Genomic DNA, 24,449 nt, shown 5'->3' on the forward strand with positions numbered 1-24,449 from the left:
TTCTGCAAAAATGTCCAAATTCCCTAAACAAAGCTCTAGTCTATTGGGTGTTTTCCAATTGCAATCCCTAGACATATCTGATAGTGATAGCCAATCGATATGTCCGACAAACATTTTGTCGTATGAAGTGCTGGAAAACATAACTGATTATTAGATATGAGACAGTTGAGTAGCCAATCGGTTATGAATACCGCCCATAGCCTGTATGCCTATACAACATACGCCTGCGTCGTAGCGTCAAATAACATTGCACACACACTTTCGATGATCGTAAGTCTCGCCTTTTCACGTAGAAAGAAAAAAAATCACGCATGGAGATTACGAATATAAATAAACCGAGCGCGCAAATTGGCGGTTTTCCGCAGAGTTTCATCGGAAGCGCCGCGTGTCTCGTTACAGTCGCAGAAATCTCGGAGCTAGATCGCGAGGTCGATCAAGTGGACGATAGTAGTGTTCGGGGGTCCAGTGAGAAATGGCTGCCGTTTTGAGGAGAAAATTTCGAGTTGCGTTGAACGCGCTCGCCGGCTACGGGAATCCATCATTGCTCGTCGGTGTACGGTAGGCCACGAATAAACTCGCAAAATACTAAGTAAACCGAAACTAGAGAGAAAATAGTAGTTGTATCCTAACGCAAAGACTTGAACAGTTTGACGAGAGATTACAGTCCCTCGATCGGTTTAGATGGAGCGATTAACAGATTGTGCGTACAGGTCTCTCGGTGGGTCATCCGTCCGAAATGACATCAGCGAAGGATGGTTGAGCAAGCTCCTAGTGAGGAAGATCGAGCCCACGAAGGAGTCGCACTCGCGGATGCTCTCTGACAAGGAGGTTATTTATGCGCTGCACACCCACAACATTCGACCAGACTCCATCGACAAATATCTGGCCAATTAGTGAGACATTTTCCTAATCTTGTCAATTACGCATCCAGCTCGTTGTTTCAAACGTTTTTGCGTCGTGCCAACGTTTGAACAGTTTAAACCTAGTCGAATCTATCTTGTGTAACGTTACTTTCTTCCTTTTATTATTTTTAATATTATTATTACAGTGAGGAAAACGTCAATCTCATTCATTCGAAAAAATCTGAATTGAATTGCGAATTGGTCGGTTCATGGACGGTGGAGGTAGGAGATTTGGATCAGGCCTTGCATTTGTGGCAGTACACTGGTGGATACGAACGTGTGGATCATGCACAAGCTGTACTCTCCAAAGACGAGGTATGAAACGTCCCGTCTTGTCAAGTAAGTAACGTGTAAACGCATTCAGCAGTGAATATTATTTATATGAATTCTCTCTTCCCTAGGCTTATCAACGATTGCTTAAAGAACGCGGGAATTACCTGAGATCACGTCACTTGCAATATTTGTTGGCATTCAGTTATTGGCCACCTGTGCAAAACCGAAAAGGCTCAAATAAATACGAAATACGTAGCTATAGCTTAAAACCAGGTACAATGATAGAGTGGGGAAATAATTGGGCCAAGGCTATCAACTATAGACGTAACAATGATGAACCATTCGCCGGTTATTTTTCACAAATTGGTAGGCTGTATAATGTTCATCATATTTGGTGTAAGTAAACGTTTTTATGACTTTTATCACTTTCAGTACGTTTCACATGATATATAATGTTGATAGACAACTAGACTTGAAACGACTGGCTGGGAAACTGAATGCTACTTTATATCAGAACGAGCATTTACATTTATTGCAATTCTCGATATTATTTAGCTTTTTAATGGAATCTTACATTTGAATTCTACTCTGATAAAATCCATCTAAAGTCTATGATCTTATTCTGTTCAAATTTGATTCGCCGCAAATTGCTCGTTTCCAAGCGTTGATTACAATCAAGTGTCGCGATATTTTTGTCGATATTCCATCGAGTGTAAGACCGCTTCCACATTTATGAAAGATTTTCAGAAAATAGTGTTTAGTGTTTTCATTCCGTGTTTGTGCATAAGGCAAAGAAACAATATCCATTCGTATTTTTAGGTTACAAAAATCTTCAATCGCGTAAGGAGACGCGTGAAAGCGCTTGGAGGTCACCCGGCTGGGATGAATGTGTTGCTTATACTGTACCTTTAATAAGAGAAATGCATTCGCGCATATTAAATCCGACTTCGTTTTCGCCCACGAAATAAGGTTTTGCGGAACAAACGCAAATGCATTTGTATATTACTGATTATTCTGTTCACACACATATGTATATATATATATATATATATATATATATGTGCATATACGTACAATTGTAAAAAATTTGTTATGTGTATACATTGTAGATTTAACTATAATATATGTATAAACTATATGCGCGCATATGTAAAAACTAGACATTTTTCTCGTATTCCAACTGACAGGATACAGTTTGTTACTCATTGAATTTATATAGTGCAAGCAAGAGAGTGTCACATTTTTGTTAATGTCAGTTGAAGCACAAAATATATGTATATACATATGTATAGAATATAAAGGAAAAATCTTTATACATAATGTGTGCATACTTTTCTCTCTTTATCCATTCATTTCACTTTGCAATTTGATATTTTTATTTTGCCGATCAGATTTTATGCATACTAGAGCCTAGAGAGAATTGTAAAAAATCTCAGAAAAATGGTATGCTTAAACATAAACATTTTACGTTAATGTTAAATACGTTTGTTACTATTAAGAAATTGAAACTGAATCGAAATTGATTTATAATTGTTCTTCTTTATTACTTTTGTATATTATTATTATATATGTTTTTTTTTTCTTTTTTGCCAAAGACAGTGGAAGCTCATAACAGAGTTTTTACAACTAACAAACTTGAACGATCACAGTTTTCTGTGGTTGAAACTAATAGAATAATGTACTTTTAGATGTAAAAACATCGATAATTTGTTATATATAAAAAAACATTTCCTAATGAGATTATATATATATATATATATATATATATATGTATTAAAATAAAAATAATGGCAAAAGTAGTTGTTGCATTTTTATTTAGATGTCTTCAAGAGATATTAATTCCTTCTTATAAAACATACGTGATTATTTTGTTTCAGAGAAAATTACAGTTGAGATAATATCCCGTACAGATTGTGTGTATGTATATGTGTGATGACCCATCTAAGGTAAATTTTTTACTTTCCATGGTATCAATGATATATTTATTCTGCAAACATGCTAACGCTATTTTCGTTACTTTGCACATTACCATACCTACAAAAATGAGACTGTTAAAAGTAAAAGTTATCTGCCAGAAATTATATTGAAATATATAATATGTTGTGTGTAGAATGCGCGCGTGTGTACGCAGACGCGTGTGGGTGTACGTATGATTACATTGCTTCGATGTTTCAATGTATCTAGAAAGAATATTCTTGCAATTGACCAATGACACAAAGAAAACGTAATTATATGTATCACTGTAATTGTAATTGTTACAGCAATCTCTAAAAAATATTGCGTTTTTAGACAGATAAGACAATAGATTGAGTATTGTACTTTAACACAATCACTAACATTACAAAATCACACCTTGTATGGAAGCGGAAAACCTTGTATGGAGCTTGTGTTAAATAATCACCAAGCACAATTTGATAATACGTATTTGATATGCTACGCCTATTATTAATTGTCTAGAGCGTATCAGTTATCACAATCCAAATTTAACTGATAAGTTAGCCATTGTTTTTGCAAAATTTTATAAATCTCTCATTGTCAGTGTAAATACTAGATACATCGTAACTAAAACAAAATTCTATATATCGCAGTTCTATATGCAAAGCGAATAAATATTTACAAAACGCTAGCAACATTGACAATTTCCTAAATTGGGTATTCAGCGAATTCTAATGATTACACACGTACTACGATCAAGAATTATTTTTTGTTACATACATACAACGTAAGTCAGAGACAACTCGTGCTATAATTAAAAGTGCATATAAAACTTAACAATTTTTTTATACAGAAATTTCCCGTGGATAAAGAGAAGTTTCAAATCCACGACTTAGTAATCGCGATTATATATGTATAATTACTTGTTTAGTTACCTATTGTAAGAAAAACTTACTGCATAACTTGTTAATCTAATAGTTATTTTTCCAAACCATACGCAATACACAGCACACACATACACACGTACACTCACGTACATAAAAGTCGAACCCTTTTTTGTTAGCACGAATAATCTCTGTTGTACCTCTGAAATTGATCATACCAATTAATTAATTAATTTCAGATGAATTTATTTCTGTAATAAAACAATTTGAGGAAGAATTGAAATTTATCTTCATATACACGTGTGAAGATGCAGTCTTACTGTCTTTTTCATAATGATTTGTTACAATTCGATTACTATGTATAACATGTGTCTATATATTTACATGCGTACTTGCGTAGTTGTGGTATAGGGCAATATCTCAGCTGATTGTGACAGTTTTCCGTTGTTAGTTACATTGTTACTTTGAAACATGTAACCATATATTCAATAACAATTGTTTATTGTTTCCCTACGTCAGCATTCACTATAATGAGAACACAGATTTTTAGATATTCGTTCAATGAATGCTAGCACTTGATTAATTTTCGCGTTTAATTCCATTTGAATTTTCCATTTAACATTATATATCTCGTGATAATGGGAATGTGTGCTGTATTGCCATTGAACGATGAAATGTGTGATGAATTACGTGAACATTATTTTAAGCTCTTTACGAGTGTTGCTCATTGTTCATACTTTATTGAATCACACAAAGGAGAAAGTTTATAAACTTATGAAATAAAATGCAATACTTTTGGTCATGCTCCTTGATTGCAATCACTTCCTATCTCTCCTAAATCTAAGAAAACACTTTTCTCTCAATTTGCCAAGAATTTCACAAGCTACAAACGCAAAATGCCAAAGTCGCAAAGAACATTTGTCTCTTCTCTTTAATAATGCGTGTACGTACTAATCAATATAATACAAACATTTGATTGGCATCGCTTGACACTTGCTCAACTATCGCTTATATAGATATTTCATGATGACATGTCTCACTGCTCTCAATGTTAGAAAGAAATTGGATTATATCGTTGAATAGTAAAAATTTACATTTTTTTATGATAAGAATGAAATGCTTTATACATAGTTATTGACAAAACTTATTGACATTACACAATCCAGAAATACGTGGACTGCACTCGCGCGCGCGCGCGTTACTAAGTATTAACTACGTAGTGGTAGCACCTCCTTATAAGGGTGTTATAATTAATGGAAATACACTTTCTTAATACGACATTGTTCATCATTCTTCTCTTTTAATGTGAAATCGTACTTGTTTTCGTTGATTCTACAGACAATATATTTAAATTATCGTATAAGGGCACGAACATTGTTGGGAGGAACAACAGTCACAATCATTTAGATTTAAATTTTATCGGTATTAAGGGGACTTTGTGACATATAAGATAAAAGTATATAAAAGTGTAATATAAATGAAAAAGGAAACATAACATGTATATCTTGATGTAAAAATACTACATTGGGGGATGTGTACTGGATGAAATTTTAAACAGTTATGGAGATTATGTGATATACACTGGAATTACGCAAGAGTCCATCAGATATATCAAAGTGTGCAAACTTTTCTGAATAACAGATGGAGAAATTAACATTTTGCTAACGTTTATGCAAACTTTTCTTAAAGCTTTTTGTGAAAAGTAAACGTCTTTCACTGGTATGTCAAATGAAAATAAAAATTTTGCTAATGTACAGATAACATTGGTCAGATTCTCTTACACTTGACGCGTTTATATCACATTAACGGGGAAGGTAAAGAGTTAACATTTGTTCAATTATTTTCGTTGATTATAAAATTCGATACAGAAATGTTTTTAAATAGTCCGCCAACTTTTAACTCTGTACGAATAAAACTTGCATTAAAAGCTGAAATGAAATCACAGTTAAACAACTGATCTCGTAGTTGAAAATTGATTTACTCATTAATGATGCAGAAAATACTTGGAAAATTACATTTTATCATTTATCATTATGTACAAGGGATGAGAAAAAGTATACGTTCATATATGTCCATAAATCCTTTTTTTCGAGCTTTATAATAGATAATAAACCAATTTACTAATACATCATAAATTATTTAACTATACGTTATACTTTATCAAAATTTTATACAAATTATATATTTGAAATATTTGAGATACAATGGATAAAAAAATCTTATTGTTAGCAGAAAAGTTGACAGGAATTGTGAAAAGTGAAGACTAATCGTTCGCAGTTCAACAATCATTTTATTATCAATTAAATTTTCATGATTATTGATATAAAATAAAAAAGAAAGTATAATGTAATAGAAGGATAATGCGAATGTTATTATATCCTGAACTTAAATCTTTTTTTCTGGAGGGGGAAAAATGCACATTAATTACTAATATTTATATGTATAAAAAAATAGAGTTTTGCTAAATATATTAGAATATCACTTTACAAATTCCACTGATGTGTGTATATTGCATCAAATTAAATGTATAACTAAATTCTTAAGATATATAAGAAATGTAACTTTCGCTCTCTAACGCGCGCGATGCTCGATTATTACGATTAATTCTGAAATCTTTGTTATGAAAGTAGTATCTGAGTGTGTCAGTCAAAACACCAAGAAAAAGACATCTTAAACTTACTCTCATTATTTCAAATTTCAGACGAGGAAAAATGGACGGGGAAAAGAATGGAGGATGTGTTAATACGAGAATCAATTTAGGATTATTGTACTATTACCATTGTCATATTTTTTGCGATATATTAATAAATAAAGATCTCTAAAGCTTTCCTTTTCTGTAGTAGTATGTATAAAATTCTTTACTTCCTACACTGACATCTTCTGAGCTATAAATTTTAAGATTCTACTGGATATTACAGATGAAATTAATGTTATTAAAGACTTTTCTTTACCTCTATATGCATCTCAAGATATTTGGTTATGAGTAATAAATATTACAATGTTGCAAAAAGCATCTAGATTCTTCTTCAATATGAAGCTTGCTTGCTTGCTCGCTGACTCTTTCATTCTCTCTTTCTTTCTGGTAAATCATATCAATATATCTTTTGTTGATTGAAAAATATGCAATTGTGACAATTTCAGTCCAATACACATTCCCAAGCTCAACAAACCTTTCAAGTTTGGGTCGATGCACGTAACGAGCCACACAACCCTTGTTTTATATATATATATATATATATATATATATATATGTCGTCGAATTATTATACGTCGGCAGACTCGTCATGTACTTACTACAGACAGACAACATACATACGTACGTACATATATGTATGTGGGTACGTATGTACATCTATATATATATCTATATATATATATTCTATTAATATGATTAAAATTAAAGACTATTAGGGGGGAAGGATGTGGAGCTATTACTGTGAGCTAGACTTAACATGGAGCCGCTAAGGCTTTCATCATCCGGGTATGATTCTTTTGATGCCTCAGCTATCGCCAGAGCACTGTAATAATTCGAAAAATACTATAAAGGTGTAAATGTTTTAGAAATGCGCGCGTAAAAATGTGTTTGGTAATGAGAGGACGTAAAGGGACAATGTTTCTTGTCATTAAAAAATAAAAAAGCAAAATAAACTTTGTGTGCTATGTATTCATATTTTTCTATAAAATTTGATTAAATTAAACATTGCGTCGATTTCTCGGCAAGATTTTCAGAAATCTCGACTTAATTAGTATAAATGGTAATTAGTTACGTACCTGAATCCTATTCTCGCGCTTTCCTCATCAAATTGCTGCAGTTCCCGTTCTTGCCTTTCATGTAGCAGGCGTATACGTTCGCTACGTTCACGAAGAAATTCCTGAGTTTCTAATTCCATCTTTTGTTCGAGCAAAGCTCGTCTAACAGATACGCGATCTTCCAACTCGCGACGTTCTCTGTTTCTCTGCGCCTCGGCTTGCATCTTGTTTTTTGATTGGTATGCCATTAGAATTTCTAATTCATAATTTAATCTTTCCTGTAAGATTGATTTTAGCATGTTAAACACTTAATATAATGTATACGATGACAAGATGTAAGAATATGAAAGAAGCAATAATATAATTAATCATGTCGAACCTTAAGATTATGGCATTCTAATTCTTGCGACTCATCTAGCCGTATACTTTGTTTTTGGAGCATTTCAGCGATACTCTGCTCGTACTGATCACCTAAAAGAGCCAATTTACGTCTCTGTTCCTCCTTCAACTTCTTAATAACCGCTTTCTGTTCGTCCTTAGCAGTTGTTTGCAGGATTTGAGCTTTTAATGCTTTATATTGTCGTGTCTGTATTTTACAAGTTTCTCTAAACTGTTTACGAATTTGCATTTCCTTTTGCTGAAATTGTTGAGAAATTATTTAAAGGAAAATGTCGCGAGTACAGAGAATGCAAACTTTTATATCTTTATCTTAAGCAGATATCGATAAAAATGATTATAAAATCATAGGCTGATGTTTACAACGTTACTCATTTACCTTGAGACTTTTCGGTTGCTGTTTCAGTTCTAACGCATGTTTCTTACGCAGATCACGTTCAGCCCTTTGCATGTAATCCTGCTGATTACAGAGCTCTGTTGTATGTTGTCGATGCACTTGATCTTCGCGAAGCGCGTGTACCGCTCTCTGTTGTCTATATTCCAATTCTTGGGTCTTTTCATGATGTCGCAAGAGCATAGCATGTGCCTGCTCTAGTTGCTGTTGCCGCTTGTTCAGTTCCTACGTAATGAGTATACTTTGTAAGACATTCTTCAAATGTTGAAATTGAAAACGAAAATTTGAAATTGCTTGCTAAATTTGAGCTTGAAACGTGGAATGTTTGTGTGATGTGAATGTGTATTATGTTCATAGTATGAAGAGGATATTGCTAGCTGTTCGAGACTATCGTTGTGTGTCTTAAATGAGGGAGCGATTGAAACTCTCGAAGAAATTACTTTAAAAGATATGACACTTATCGGATTCACATTGGAAACAGAGAGATATATCGTGGAAAAAGACTCGGTGGTTATAAAACTGATTCGATACGTACTTCGCGAAGAAGCTCCTGTTCCAGGCTGTGGAAGATGAGTAACTTTTTTCTACGGAATTTACGAATTTCAAGATCCAGATATTCTCGTTGTCCCCTCGCGAGCCGTTGTTCCTCTTGCGCTTCCATTTGTCTCAAATTATCTTTTTGACTCTGAAGCGTAGCGTCTCGTTGCCTCTTTGGAGTTACTTCGTCCTGAGACAGTTCCTTTTTCCATCTTTCTTTATAGGCCTATGTAAGTGAAATTGAGTTAATTGAGCGCGTACGTTGAATGTCGCAACGTGCTTGTCACGTCGACAACATTACTTACTTTGTACTCTCTTTTCTGTTGAGCTTCTAGAGCCTTGCGATCGGCCTCCTGTCTGCTTGTTATCTCCTTGTGAAGTTTCTTCTCGGCATTTTGATTTTGTTTCAGCTTACGTTCCAGTTCTTGCAGATGTCTGAGTTGCAATTTCTCGAGATCTTTGCTAAACTGTTGCAAAAGAGTTTCGTACTCTTTATCCAACAGCTGTTTATGTGACTCCATCTCCATTTTGCAGCGTTCCTCTAATTTCACCTGTGAATGAAAATATTGCAACGATATCGTAAATGTTTCACCTTTGACCGTATTAGTCTTACGTGTAGAAGAAAAAACAGAGTGCTCCTGCTTTAAGGTGGTTAACATTTTAAAGTTTCTCAATCGCGCGATCAAAGTCACTGTGCTTCCTCTACACTTCTCTTCTAATAGTCTCTAACGATGTTGTCAGATAAAATGTTTCGATTCTCACCAAAGCACCTTGATGTTCTCTCCTCATTCGTTTGTACCCACTCATCTGTTCATGCATTTCTTCTTGCATGTGTTCCTTTTGTTGTTTCGTGACAATTGAAGTCGTTCTAATTGTCGCAAAATTATTGGCACCGTGTTCAAGAAGATTGGCAGTGACACCACCTGCTGTAACTTTATGCCGATTTCTGACAGAACCCGAGGAATAATCATTGTTATCAGTATTCGGCAGCGGCAGGCTATTGGTGGAGGAACTTTGAGAGCTCGCCGAGACGCCCATCGAGTGAATCGAGTGTTCTGAGGTAATTGAATTGCTTTTGCTACTATCACCACCTGTTTGTTCATCGGGAGTATCTATAACGAGCAATCGTAATCTTACGGATTTTAGATTCAGAATCTCAATCGCATTTTCTGCTAATTTAAAAGGAGCGTAACAAGTTGTTATAACACAACTTATGGCACGTTAATAATAAAGCTACAAGAGAGATATTTAATGATACGGATTCGACATACCGTCGGCGTCACCAACTGTGCTCTCAGTCTCGCATGCGTCGATCATCAAGATCTTCTTCATCTTACGGTAATTCAAGTTATCTAATTCCCGTACAGCGGCTTTCGTTCTCTGTATCAAATCTATCAAAACTTGAGGAGAACGTGGTCTGGTGACAAATTGATGCTGTAAAATTGAATGCCTATAAGAGAACAACTAGACTACTTTTAACACACTATGTACAATAAGGAAGGAAAAGACAAGTATAAAATCATTGCATGATACACACATATATATGTAACATATATGGACAACTCACTGATAACAATTTCCCGGACGTTGGTCTTTCAATCGGACTTTTAGTAAGACACACCTCAACAAAATGACGAAAGACATCGGTCCAATCTGGTGAATTTAAGATTGGCGTATCATTCTGTGCGATATGATACAAGGCGCTCATAGCGTTCATATTAAAATAAGGTGGCTTTCTCTCCGCTGTAATTGATAATCAATCAGACAAGTGAAATTTCAGCAGAATGTCGATTAAAGCTCGTCGTTTTCGAGTAGGTGAATTGATGTTATTATGTGGAAATAATAAAACATGTCGATGAATCACCTAATTCGATGCACGTTATTCCTAACGACCATACGTCCACCTTGCCATCATACTGGCCCTCATCCATAGCTAATATAACTTCTGGTGCCATCCAATATGGAGTCCCTACGAAGCTATTGGCTGGACATTTTATGCTCGCGGACCCAAAATCAGCCAATTTCACTGTACCGTTCTCAGTAAGTAGAATATTTCCTGCTTTCACATCACGATGGATCCTTCCGAGAGAATGGAGATAATGCAAGCCACGCAATACACCTTCGCATATCGCGGCGATCTCTTCTTCTTTCAGAGGTCTTTTGTGGACTTCGATAATATCCGATGCGGAGCCAAGACAATATTCCATCACCAGCTGCGAAACAGCACGCATAAAGTTTTCACATATGTTTGTTAGTCACACAACCGTACTACAAACAGTCGACATCTGGTAATCATTTGCACGTACCCAGGCAGTGTGGTCCCTGAGATAGCAACCCTTATATTCTATAGTGTTAGGATGATTAAGTTGCCTAAGAAATCGAATCTCCTTCAGAATGTCCTGCCATTTCTCCACCGTTTGTTTCCCCAGGTAAGACATCTTCTTGATGGCAACAATCTCTTTGGTAACCAGGCATCGTGCATAGTAAACTGCTCCGAAACTACCATGCCCGATCTCGCGCAGATCCTCAAATATCTTCTCCGGATCATTTTTCTCGAATAATTCGGCAATCTCTGGGTCTTTTAAGCTACCAGGCCTTGCAACAGCTGGCATAGTCGAGTCGTTGATGGTTGTACGGCCCGAGGCCTACTCGCAGACACTTTGCCCTGTTATCGTCTGTCGTTTAGATTCCTCGTACCCAACTTTTCGATCTTTTCTGGAAGATCCTCTGTCAGTCCATTCCCGAGTTTAACATTCTATCTATAAAAGAGAGAGAAGCGAGGTTTAGACACAAAGGCATCCGCTCGGCCGATCAACGACATGTCACTTGTCATTCACGCACTCAACTCAACACTGAAATATACTCCGTATATCCTTATGTTCTTTGAGACAGAGCGATAAAGAAAGACTTTGTGATACAATGACACAACGTACCCGACGATCACACGACAATATTTCGACGAGGGGGAGAGAGACCGTGGATTTCGATCGTCATCACCGATCTCGGGAAAGAATCTACGCCGTGCAGCCTCTTTCGTACGTTGGTCGTATTAACCTCGTAAACCGTGCACAATTACGACGCTATATATCGCGTTGGATGGAGGAAAAGTGCTGGGTATCGTAAAAAACTCTCTTGACAGAGACGACAAAAGCGTGATCTCCGTTCCGCGTAACCGAGCCCCTCTCGCGAGAAACGATCGCCGAGAATCCTCCGCGCGGATACACGGAAAGCATCGAAGCGCCTTTTAACCGGATGCACTTGACGAGCTTTGCAAATAATTGCCGGGCGTACGCGGCAACGTTACACGGATCGCAAACGGTCCATTGTTCGGTGTTTGTCGAAGCAAAAGCGCTAAAAGCGATCCCCGATCCACGGTTCACGTCGCGGAGCGAAGACGTGAGCGTAACGGTTCAAACGACACAGAAATAGGCACGTTCCCGCAGGAGCGACGAGAACCGACGCACTCTCGTCATTGTTGTCGCGTTAGTCACATTACCAGCAGCAGCGGATAGGTGTCCTCAAGGAGGAAGCCCTGCGCGACCAGGGCCGCGATCGGAGGGCGAAATTCGGCAGGGCGCGCACGGTACTCTCAGAGTGCCACGATCGTACGGGGCGTCATGAGATTATCGAGCGTACCGGGAGCGTATCGATGGAACCCTTAAAGAGGTGAATCACTAGACGAGAGAACGAATCTCTCTCTCTCCCCCTCTCTCTTTCTTTCTCTCGGAAAGCGCGAAGGAACGAACGATGACGGTGAGTTCTCGTGCGGGAGGAAAAGTGCAGCAGGTTGAACGATGACGATGAGGAGTTGGAGCAGGAGGTGGAGAAATGCGGGCGTAAGGAGGGTTGGGTCTTTGCCACTCGTCGGCCCGATCGGGGTCCCCCCCGAAGCGAACGCGCTCCTCCGGTGCGGCGCGCCGTCGACGAAAACACACCTCGCCTCGGCGCGCGTGCCACGAGCGAGCGACCGGAAGGAAATTCGCGGCGGGATAGTAGGCACGATCGGGCTAAAAAAGGGCCGAGAAAATCGTATTCACCTCCAAAATGGCGAGGGAGCGGGCGGGGAAGCATGCGCCTCGCGGACTTGGTGCACTCTCCTCAGGCGAAAGAGGAGGCGGAGCAGGAACGGGAGCAGCAGCTCTTTTTCCTGAACCTAGTCGCCGATCCCGCGGGCATGTTAAGCGCTCGTCCTCGAACGATCCCACTGCTGATTTGCCGTAGCGCAAACCGCGCAAACTGTGCAAATCACGCACCGCGCCCCGGAATGATACACGCTTCGTCCTCGTCCTCGGCGCCTTCTTCACCGTCGCCGTCGCCGTCGCCGTCGCCGTCGTCGTTGTTCTCGTCCTCGTGGTTATTTTGATCGTCGTCGACGTCGTCGTCGTCGTCGCCGCCGTCGTCGTCGTCGTCGTCGTCGTCGTCGTCGTCGTCGTCGTCGTCGTCGTCGTCGTCGTCGTCGTCGTCGTCGTCGTCGTCGTCGTCGTCGTCGTCGTCGTTGTCGTTGTCCCCCGTCGTCGTTCTCGTCCTCTTCCCCTTTCTCGCAATCGTGCAGTCGCTACGCACGTCACGCACGCACGTATACACGCATACACAACTAGCGCGCGCGCACTCGCAAAGAGAGTAAGCGAGACGCGAGCAAGCGAGCTGCGGCGAGCGTGTCGACACGACGCCCACCGTCGCTCGGACCTACGGATAACCGCAGGAATCGTATACGAGAATTCCCTCGCTACGTTTCACGCTCGCTTTTGCTCGTCCCGCTTTTTACCGTACTTGTATACCGTACGTACGCTATACTGCACGGCAGCAGGCGCGAGAGTCGTTGATCGCGAATGTCGCGATGGCGGTGGCGCTCTGCACCGATCACGTTGCAAACTAGTCATCTCGGTACGGCCGTTTTCCCGTTTCCTTTCCTCGCCTATAGCTAGTTTTTATGAAACAATTCCATGATAAGAACGCTTTCCTTATTATCGATCGATGGAAACTTTGGACATTTTCGATAATTCCGTTTCATTAGCAGCGTATATGGTAAAGTTGGGAAAATCTGCGTTACGAATAACGTATTGTTGTAGGGACAAATTTTCATTTAAATTAAAAACGATTTTTTGCATTTTGCACCTAATTCTCTGTCATCAGTCGATATATAAGCAAATAAAGCTTTCACACACATACATATACATATATATTTTTTAGTATTATATATAGTATAAATACATAATTGAATAAATATAAGATATGAAATAAAATACACTATTTACATACGAGTTTTACCTTATTCCTATTGCATAATCACATTACATGTATGGAAATTATAAAATGTTTAAATTTTGACATTTTGATGCATGCAGGCCTCTCACGTATGCTCTAGATGTTCCATCAAAGAAGAGAGAAACGTATCACCGTTAATTAATTTGGTGGTTCCCACGACAAACTCCACATTTGCTAAAAGTAGATTTTATTATATTCACATATTACATATGTATCATTTGTCTATATACGCAAGCGTTTCGTAATCCAACACGATACTTACAGTCTTCTTGTTGTGAGAGAAACCGGAGGGCAGATATCTCGGCAAACGTACATCCTCCGATAAAAAATACCATGATTAATTTCGGTGGCTCAGAATTGGAATCTTCACTGGTGATGGAATTGCCTGGTAATAAAAACTGCTACGTTTTAGAACATATGAATATTTATGTTTACGTAAAAGAAGAAAAAGGCAGGAAAAAGAGAACGAGATGGAAATTTAGTGTTGCGTCTTACGTCTTGCTAACGAAGATACGTTGTACGGAACGCTGCTTACGGTAGGGCCTGGTAGTAACCCCATTACATCGTTCAATCCTTGCCATCCATTTGGTTGTACCAATTGCTCCGCCAATCTCACACTCAACGGCGCATATATAGAATGTACGTAACTGATATCTTTCGGTGCTATTTCACTCTCGTCCTCGACCGTGAGCCTCAATGTTTTTCTCAGAACTGCATATTGCCGCACTGATTGTTGCTGTTTCAGTAAGCCAGCCTTTTCTAAATTTAATATCGTTGGCAAATGTTGAAATCCATAAGTATGAATTATCTCTCTCTTGTAATAATCTAGTAACTTTGGCTTTAAACCAGAATTTGTCAACGATTGTATGCAAAGGAGACGTAAAACTTTGAGTAAAGGTTGTTGTTGCGCTATCAAATCTTCGATATACGCATTTGGTTTGTCCGTGTCGATACAATTTAACAGTTCTTGCTCGACTTGTAACGATTCCAAAAAATCACTCGAATCGGTAATTTCCTTTATCATTTTCGCAATGGTAGTGTCTAATTAAAGAGAAATTTTAATGAGAAACATAATTTTTGAGACGCAACGTTATACGCTATAAGCCACGTATACCAGCATCTTTCTTTGTTAACTGTTCTCACTTACGCCTTGCTAATGATTGCTTCGTCGCTAGCATGTGTGGTAATCTAGCAACAAACTGTTTAATTTCTTGCACACTTTTGTCTCCATGCCTTTCATCAAACTGAGATAAGATCACCTTAGCTTTCCTGTTAAGAACTGGACCAACGCCATTAAAGTTTTTATCTCTGCAAATAAAAGCTATTGCACGAACGGCTGGTGACAAATATAGCGATGCCTATAACTAGATGCTTACCTGATTTCAGCAAATAATTCTTCTCCCGAATTCAATATAATTTGTTCTTTCTCATTTAGAGACATTGCTGTGGGAGAGTCATCCGAGTCATGAAACTCTTTTGCAGGTAATTGTACAGTATCTGAAATATTTATAAAATATATATATACATACATTTTTACGCTTCAGAATTAAGTACAGAAAATCGATACTTTACTGTATTTTATTCCAAATATTTCATCAATTAAACCCTCGTAAGTTAGTTGTGTGACCAAGGGTGAAAGCAAGTCTATGGATCGATCCAATAATAACAAATGTTCGATTGCGACGGATGAGCCAGGAGCAACTTTAATGTCTTCTTCTTCTTTGCTTAATCTCTCTAATAATTCCCAGACTTTGCTAGCTGCTGGTCCTCTTCCCGTAATTTTTGAGATTTTCCCATATAACCTCTGTAAACCTTGTATAGCTTGTGCAACTTGATACAAACAGGTAGGATCATTTTCTAAATGGAACTCTTTAAAAGAGCCACTCAGTTCCATCGATAATAGATCATTGTCAAATGGAAAAAGGTCACACTTAAACTCCTCTATTAGGGTAAAGCTGCCAAATACACCACGATTCTGAAGTTTCTTTTGACAAAGTAGGCTCTTGCGTGGTACAAAAAATAAGTGAAACTCTTTACGTGGCCTTTTGCCTTCTTCTCTGTAAATATGATATCAACACACATTAGTCTACATAAACAGATTTCTTGCAAGCCCATCTTAAAGCAATCATTCAAGCATTAGTATTTCAACTCGATCTGACAGTTTCTTGCCGTATATTTACCCATGAACATTCTCAGCTATCAGATCCATAAGTTCTAATTGCGGTCTCGAGATAAATATGACATTGGCTATGTTGGATGGTATCATCAAAGTTCCACCATGCAATGGATACATTTTCACAACACCATACTCCTCCAATGAATTATATTTCGCTACAAGACCAATCGGTCCAGCCAATGATTGATCCCATATAATAGCCTATAGAAAAAAAACGATGACAGCTGATAAATAGATATGTAAGATAAATATCTCAAAGAAAAGTTAGGAGGAGAGGAGAGGATTATTTGAGAATTTCAAAGATTATTATTAATATTATTTGAGCTAAATAATCCTAAGATAAGTTGGAGGCGCTATTGATTCTACCCGAAATCTAATCCAAAAGACCTCATGACAGCTGAAATGGATAAATAAATACTCGAAAAAAAAAGTTAGGTTATGCGGTAGATTGTACCTTTGAACCATCGCATTTTTCTAATAGGCAGAGCAATTGTTTCCTCGCTTGTTCTTGTATGAGGCCCACATTTAATCTACCTCCGGTTAAATACGCCGATGACATCGCAATCGCAAGATTTTAACAATACATCAACAATATATTATATCAGAAACAGTCGGTGTAACGTCGACCCACCGTGAGTCGTGACCAGTCGTGACAGTTCCAATGGCATTTAGTGACATCTAGTGGCAAGTGGTCAGTGACAATTATGAATTTACAGTATCGCTGTTATCAAACGTGTGGTTAGTCTGACGAGATACACGTAACGTTCAAGATCTCGTAATTAGAAGTATCTCATTGCGTGTAATGGATGATAATTAATATATTCTCACTGTTTCGACGTTAAATATTTTTTTCAATTACTGTCCGGTTCTCGCGATATGTCTCGATAGACGTCGATTATCGGAGTTGAACCAGAATCACGAATCACGATACGCGCGCTGGATCACAATGTCACGATCAAATCATTCCGTGTCTTTTTGCGCTTTTTACCATTTAAAATTGAAACTCGTGAGAATAGCAATTTCCGCAAATTTCTTGTAAATTATTTCGGGCGTTTAATCGCAATTAAATTAAATATCGCGAGCGAATCAATGAGATTTCGCGTGTGGAATTCCGCTGGGATCGGCTGAGAAATCTTCTTTACGGATCTGACATCATTTTCTCATTAAATCGCGCAAGAATCGTAAGTTCGAGCAATGAACGCGCAATCATCGCCAGGTATGTGCATACGTGTTTTCTTTTTCTTACTCGTACCTTTATTATAATTGTGATATAACCTTAATATCAACCGTGACGAGTTTTTAAATAGTGACATTTGTGCGAAAGCCGCGATTTTTTGATCTCGTAGCGCTTTTTTTTTCTCACATCGACTAAATAATTTTTTACAATAATGTTAAAAAAAGATAATTAAAGTACTGAAAAGTACTCGTGTATTGCGTTAAAGTTTTCGAGTACTGAAAAATTGATTGCCAAAAATATATATAAATGATTATATTATCTTCGAGTTTTTCAAGGTGTACGCATAATGCCAATTTCTTCTGCATCTTGCATGTATATCGTAACGCATATGTGCGCTTAACACGCGAGTATCAATAGTTAATAAGTTATAGTTTCAGTAATCACGTGTGTTCTTGATGTAACGTCAATGAATCGAGTTACATCATCTCGTGTGTGAGTTTTCGTTGGAATTTTTGGAATTTGGCACGGCGTATTTGAGCGATATATTCTTAGATGTTTTCGGATGATCGCGCGATACGCGAGTTTATATATCGGGCCGGATGCACATTCGGTATTCGTGGGGTACGGTATTTGTGTCAGTGTTCCAGAGACTGCGCAGCATCCCGCGCGGATAAGCAGGGAGCACGCAACTGCGCTCACGCGACTGCGTGAGACGCCTGCTTAGGGGTGCGATAGGGGAGGCCACTCCGGTTTTTAATCCGTGGCCATGGTGGGGACGTATCCTCGCGACCCTCTCTTCTCGTTGCACTCTTCTCACCCCGTTATTATTCCACCCCTTTCCGACTGCTTAGTCGCTTTCCGCCCCGCCGAGACTCGACGATCCGGCACCCCACCATCGTCGCCGATCCTCTCCCGCCACGTCGTCCGTCGTTCCGACGTCTTCTTCAGCATCCCTCCATGCTCCTCGTCAGGCGGGGGTTGCTACCGGTCTCCTAGTGACTTTCGTCGTCGGGGGTCGCGTGACACGTGCGTGAGAAAATACCGGTCTCGGGTCTCGATTCCGACCGATGTGTACGACATACCGAGTGGTTCCACATCGACCTCGCGATCGCGAAGGACCCGCTGTCAGAGAAACGGCGGCGATCGACGGCACGTACGCGTCGTATCCGACGCATCCTACAGTAACGCGAGATCGAAGATCGTGCTGTACTTGGTGATCCATCGTCAAGTTTCCGTCATCGGCAAGTTTCATTGTGTCATCAGCTGTAGTGGATTTTCTTCGGCAGAGTTTCAACATTGGTGCGCGCTCGGAACGATTTCCGTTTAAGTAAACGGCGGATCTCTGAGATGTCTTGTGGTATCCACATTAGAAATCGCCTTTTCCGCCCTCGAGTATCTTAACTTTGCTTCCAAAAACGGTTCTCGTTCTTCGATCGCGACGCTAGCAGCGACGTCAGAAACCACTCACGTTAACAGTGTAATACGACAACGAATCTAATCATCTCGGATCTCAAACCGCGGGTTTATGAAAATCTTTCAATCTTTTGAGGATACATTACGACAATCTCCTAATCATAATCGATTTTCTTCATCGTGTTATCATCACATCCTTTCCAGTTCGCCAGTATCGCCATTATATTCGTATCGATCAGCATCGTTTCACATTTCTCATCTTTTTTCGTATCGTATAATCGATAGACGTTCTATCGATAATGTTGTATAATATATTAACGTTCCGTAATTCGCGGATGTTTCATTGTCGCTTTTGCATTTTATTTCACTTCTCTACGTACTCGTTGGCAATGTTTGCCAATCCGCGGATTAGCGGATAAAGGATACATAAAGGAAAGCGCAATATAATTATTCTCTTTTTTTTAACACACAAAAAGGAGGCATGACGTACGTATCGGAGTATTTAGAGATCAGCTTCGCGGTGTCACATTATTAATTCAAAGAGATTCGTCTGAAATAAAGCGTACGCGGCCCGGTAGATTATAAAAAGCCTTAGATCTAGGAAGCAAAGTGGCGCTATAATTGGATCTGGTCCAATGGTTTCTCCTTTTCAACCAGTATTGAAACGATACTGGAATATTACGAAAAAAAGGAAGATATTAATCGCTTAACACAGCACTCGCAAACTAGCATAGAATGGGATCATTTTTACGGAAATGATCGCGAAAAGAGAAAAATAGTGAAGAAGACTTGACTTGACTCGATTAACCGATCTGTAAGCTTAGCAATAATATTTTTTATTTTCTTTTTCGTTTCATCGTCTTTAATTGAATGAAGCTCACGAGGAAAAAAGTTTTGGAGAATTGTTTTTACTGAATGCGCTCGTTCCTTTGTGCGTCAACTTTATTCGCTGCAGATTCGACTTCACTTTATTTACTCATTATTATTTCATCAACGTTGTTAACACTCGGTGTTCACTGAATGTGATGACACGATACCTTGTCTGATCTACTTTCGTATTCTTTGTACGTGTCACGTGTGAAATAGCAGGACGTAACACACACACACAAACATCAAATTATAATTATTATAATTTATTATTTATATCCATATTTAGTTACATCTATATTTGATATTTTCTTTTTATTTCCTTTGATAGCATTGTAGATATTTTAAATAATTTTTTCTTTCTCTTTTTCAAACTGCCTTTTTCTCCCGACGAGGTTTCTACAGCTCTCTGAAACAGCTGTCGCTGTACTCTATCCTGATTTCTCTCAGATGTTTCATGATCGTTAATTTGAGTGATCGATAAAACCATTCAACGTCGCACTTTCGCGTTTGTTGCAAAGGCAGAGGAAAATCGAGAAGAAGAAGCAAAAGTAATGGTTATGATTTTATAATTTTCTTGTATAATAGTTGGGGTATAGCTGAATAAGCTTATTTTAATGCGTTTAAAAGTGCATATATGTGTGCGATATACGTTGCACCAGGGCAAAAGAATTTCGCGTATTGAATAAGTGGAGTAAAAGCGTGATTCAATATTTTCCGGCTCGTGGAGACATAATAAAATAGACTATCTATAATATATACGTTTCCTTATCCATTTCATACAGTACAAATGCATATCAAATAACTTCTAGCATATTTAAATACAGAAAGAAGCTTTGCTATTGAATAAAATAAATCAAGTAAAATAAAGAGTATACGTTCACTCGTCGGTTCCTCGATGAAGCGGGGAACTCTTTGGACCGAACAAGCTATTGTATTATAGAATGGCGAATGGACTCGCGAGCGTCAACGCGCGGGTGTAGTTTATGATAATATTTAATCCGGTTATAGTAGCGAGGCAAATATACATAGAGCACACTCGACTCGGGTAGAAACCTCGTGGTTGGTGTTTCAGTCGATGATTCCGTTCCGACTGTGTGTCGTTGTCGTTGACGATAATCCAGTTACACCCGAGCTGCGAATGTTACGCGGTGACTACGACGACCTGTGCTGTGCGTTTCAAACGAATTTTTTGGGAATTTGCGCTCGGTCGCGGAATGTGTCATGGAATGAGTGAGCGTTCATTTTCCGCGAGTGACACTAGGATTTTGTCGCGCGGATTAACACCGTACACGTCGTCTCGTTCGCTCATTGCATTGTGATTTTAACGCGATTGCTCACTGACGTCGTCAGCCACATTCGATGTGTCGTCCATTCATCTATATCATATGCCGATGTCATTCATCGACAATTTCTCCCATAATCGGGGTTTAACCCGCTAATCAAGAGGAAAATCTTTTCTTCGTTGATGCAACGTCATGTGTCTCGTGATAATCAGAAAACATGAGCAAAACACGCTCTTATTCGTACGATCGAACACTGACATTGTTAAAATATTAACGTTGCCGAGATCTTGTTGCATAAAGTTGCTTAATCACAATTCTCACACTCTCATTATAGGATTATATTTACAGTGATCAGATTAGAAATATGATGAAACAGTTAAGCACTTTATACCATCGTGATCCTCCTCGATCCATGTTATACCATGAGTGAGTGAGTGAGTGAGTATGTGTGTGTGTGTGTGTGTGTGTGTAGGATCTTGTTACGAGTATATATTAAAACTTTATTAATCGCGATCAAGCGTTCCATTCTCAGACCATCTCGGTGACATTGCAGAGTTAGGAAAGTGCTACTTCACGTCGAGACTCTTCAGCTTTGTTCTATTAAGACTTGCACATCCAAATGATTGGAGACAACAAATTCTTGTTTTGTTTGTTTTGTTCGAGGATAATTAAACTAAACAATTCAACAATCTTTCCCCTTTAATGTTTTCAAGAAAATTCGTTCCAACGACAGTTAAAACGTTATACTCGTTTGTCTTTTTGTTTTGGTATTAAAACATTATCTATAGAATCGAATACGAAAAAGTAAAAGAGGAGGAAAGTCCTGGACTGGAACGTGTAAAACGATCAAATGTAAACGTAAGCGAGAAAGAACGCATAAGAAATTCAAATATCATTTCGATCGATCAGCTAAGCTAGCAGAGCGTTTTACAGCTTTCCTTCGAGTTTTCTCGAGCGATCGACGTACACATACACGCACACACACACACACAACAGCTCGCAAATTCCACTTATGGCATAAGCTTTAAGCTTACAGAACTCGTAGAATTTCAATGCATAAGCAAACAGTAATGAGCGATAATATAAACAATCATCCTTACGACTCGACAAACTAATCGCCAAATGACAAAGTATCAATCGAGGTGAGTCATTGAATTACGTTCAAGGTGTTTCAAGTTTGTGCGAATGATCGAAAAGTGAAGCGCTATCAAAGAATGGAGAGGAATCGGAGAAATGCAAGATCACACAAACGTGGAAGGACAGGATTTGCGTTGCCGTGCAAAGTTTCCTCTTGAGGTTTGCGACGTGCCTCTGAATGCGAATTCGTGCGCTAAACACAAGTCCGCCGATTGATCACGAATCAGCAAACAAAGTGCCGTTGGTGATATTTGCCGGGCAATGAGCAGATGTGCTTAATATAAGTTTACCAATTAACGTGAGCACAGAGCGTATAAACGCGCGCTTGTATCTCCGCGTGACATTTCCATCCATCTCGAAATTTCAAACGGAACGAAAGTAAACGGAAGTGAGAACTTGCGGATCGAACTTGCCAGTTGCAAAGGTAGCCGACATATCCTGGAACATCGGCCAAACGAGAGAAACCTAGAAGAACCACAGTTCATAGGAAAAGAGGGAGGACGAGGAGATAGGAAGTCACGTACGCTTGTATTTTTGCACTCTCGCGGGAAATCAGTAACCGAGGAGAGAAGCCATCGAGGACACCGTTGCCATTTTTTACTGCGGTAGCCGACAAATTGATAACGAGTCAATCGTCAATCGTTGTACGAAGACGATCATCCGATTTCGTGATGGTCAAAAAGAAAAACGGAGGCAGGATCGAAACACACTGAAAGCATCGTACACTTGAAAGCGATTTGTAACAGAAAGAAAGAGAAACCATCTGATGCCATTCCCTTCCTGGACATTTGTTATTAGTGTTTCTTTTAATTACACTCTAGGGAATTATCTCCAAGCTCCATGGCAGATTTATCAGCATACTTTCTCACGTTGTTCGCTGATCGAAGAAAGAGCAACTCAGTCGTCGCGCAAAGACGACGAGAAAAAGGATAAGAGGTTTGCTTCTGGCATCAAGATATGATCGAGAAAGTACATCAATTAAAAGATACATTAAAATTGAAAAGATCCAAAAACTAAAGATCAGAAGATCAAGGAGCAGCAAAAGTATCGGTAACGCGCGAACGTCACGAGAAGAGATATAATTCGGTAAAAACTCTGCGTCTTTCTTATCCGTTTCCGTTTTTCCTTCGGAAAGTTTCGGCGCGGCAATTTATCCGCGCGCCGCCTTTTACGGTGGCTTAAAGATATCACGAGGAATCCAGAATGCGTCTCGACCCTCGCAGAGTTGTCGGGAGAATCAGGCCCTTTATCGGGAACAGGGAGAAATGAAGTTATCAGTGTCGGCTTACACAGCTCAGGCCAGTGCTCACAAGAATCTCTGCAGCTATCAGCAACAGCGAAGCTACGGAGCCACCAATCAGGCGTTCACGGCCCGGACCCCCTCAGACCTCGCAACAGTCCTTCCTGCCTTCAAGGTTCGTATGTCCCGGTTACTATTAATTCTTCGCAAATCTCCAATCAATGTTCTACAAGAGAGAGAGAGAGAGAGGCCGTGATGGTTGAAAACATTTTCCTAGCGATACCAAATTTACATTCTTCCTTTATGGTCAAAAGAAAGAAAAAAAAGGTTCAATTGTATCATGTACATACGGAGATATCTCCGGATTCCACTGTGTCACCTCCAATCTACGGATTTTCTTATCATAAAGTCGACTTTTTCTTTTTCTAATGCAATATATAATAATTGAATAAAGCTTCAAGCAGGTGTCAACGAAGCCTTACTACGATTATGCGTTACACCTGACTTGTACTTTACTGTTAATGTAGGCCGTGATGATGCACATATGCAACACGAGAATAATTATTTTTGCATGCTACAGAGTTTTACATTGTCGGCTCAGTTGTCTGCGTAATTAATTTTATTTTTTTAATTCCTCAATCTAACTCATCTCTGCGTAATATTGTTTACTTAAATAGTTTGTTGTTTTTGTGTGAATGCAGCTCTGAATGTCGCAACGTAGGGACGAGAACGCGCGATCGAAAAAATAGCGCAATAGAAAATGTCAAAAAGACAGGCAGTGGTTCGTATATCGCTTCCCGTAAGTCATCATTGGTAT

The 24,449-nt window shown here is 39.0% G+C and overlaps 4 protein-coding genes across 26 annotated transcripts in view; 2 read left to right on the forward strand and 2 right to left on the reverse strand.

The window, feature by feature from the left end:
* The first annotated feature begins 179 nt into the window (after window positions 1-179).
* LOC105280262 (protein NipSnap) lies at window positions 180-2,493 on the forward strand. Its single transcript, XM_011340626.3, has 6 exons — window positions 180-270; window positions 366-558; window positions 711-893; window positions 1,049-1,217; window positions 1,304-1,571; window positions 1,995-2,493. Exons 2-6 carry the CDS (start codon window positions 473-475, stop codon window positions 2,141-2,143), a joined length of 855 nt encoding a protein of 284 aa, XP_011338928.1. The 5' UTR covers window positions 180-270; window positions 366-472; the 3' UTR covers window positions 2,144-2,493.
* Window positions 2,494-2,972: 479 nt separating this feature from the next.
* On the reverse strand, window positions 2,973-13,394 carry LOC105280269 (serine/threonine-protein kinase Tao). 8 transcript variants are annotated; one of them, XR_003407431.1, is made up of 13 exons: window positions 13,109-13,391; window positions 11,378-11,830; window positions 10,936-11,284; window positions 10,639-10,814; window positions 10,343-10,505; window positions 9,834-10,183; window positions 9,377-9,622; window positions 9,070-9,297; window positions 8,520-8,759; window positions 8,124-8,381; window positions 7,766-8,022; window positions 4,387-7,512; window positions 2,973-4,196 (listed from the first exon to the last, which is right to left on the reverse strand). XR_003407431.1 is itself a non-coding variant. In XM_026974888.1 (12 exons), exons 2-12 carry the CDS (start codon window positions 11,681-11,683, stop codon window positions 7,392-7,394), a joined length of 2,673 nt encoding a protein of 890 aa, XP_026830689.1. In that variant the 5' UTR covers window positions 11,684-11,830; window positions 13,109-13,394; the 3' UTR covers window positions 2,973-7,391. The 8 variants fall into 8 exon arrangements, 7 of the variants coding, with proteins under 7 accessions (XP_026830689.1, XP_026830672.1, XP_011338945.1 ...); XM_026974888.1 differs by having other exon boundaries at window positions 2,973-7,512; window positions 9,834-10,162; window positions 13,109-13,394; XM_026974871.1 differs by having other exon boundaries at window positions 2,973-7,512.
* An 849-nt stretch (window positions 13,395-14,243) lies between these two features.
* LOC105280270 (vacuolar protein sorting-associated protein 33A) lies at window positions 14,244-17,171 on the reverse strand. Of its 2 annotated transcripts, none has more exons than XR_003407434.1 (8): window positions 16,967-17,171; window positions 16,517-16,713; window positions 15,909-16,393; window positions 15,713-15,833; window positions 15,484-15,644; window positions 14,832-15,377; window positions 14,599-14,734; window positions 14,244-14,510 (listed from the first exon to the last, which is right to left on the reverse strand). XR_003407434.1 is itself a non-coding variant. In XM_011340644.3 (8 exons), exons 1-8 carry the CDS (start codon window positions 17,069-17,071, stop codon window positions 14,422-14,424), a joined length of 1,827 nt encoding a protein of 608 aa, XP_011338946.1. In that variant the 5' UTR covers window positions 17,072-17,170; the 3' UTR covers window positions 14,244-14,421. The 2 variants fall into 2 exon arrangements, 1 of the variants encoding a protein (XP_011338946.1); XM_011340644.3 differs by having other exon boundaries at window positions 14,599-14,721; window positions 16,967-17,170.
* A 1,390-nt stretch (window positions 17,172-18,561) lies between these two features.
* LOC105280271 overlaps window positions 18,562-24,449 on the forward strand; it is a 67,508-nt gene continuing 61,620 nt past the window's right edge. The window contains exons 1-2 of one of the 15 annotated variants that reach the window (XM_026974968.1): window positions 18,562-20,520; window positions 22,292-23,807. In XM_026974968.1, the coding sequence (XP_026830769.1) occupies window positions 23,658-23,807 (150 nt within the window). In that variant the 5' untranslated portion in view covers window positions 18,562-20,520; window positions 22,292-23,657. Of the gene's footprint in view, window positions 23,808-24,449 lie in introns of all 15 variants that reach the window. The other 14 variants (XM_026974965.1, XM_026974977.1, XM_026974989.1 and 11 more) reach the window with 14 other exon arrangements.

Source organism: Ooceraea biroi, chromosome 1 (genome assembly GCF_003672135.1).
Source record: "Ooceraea biroi isolate clonal line C1 chromosome 1, Obir_v5.4, whole genome shotgun sequence".
NCBI classification, from domain to species: domain Eukaryota; kingdom Metazoa; phylum Arthropoda; class Insecta; order Hymenoptera; family Formicidae; genus Ooceraea; species Ooceraea biroi.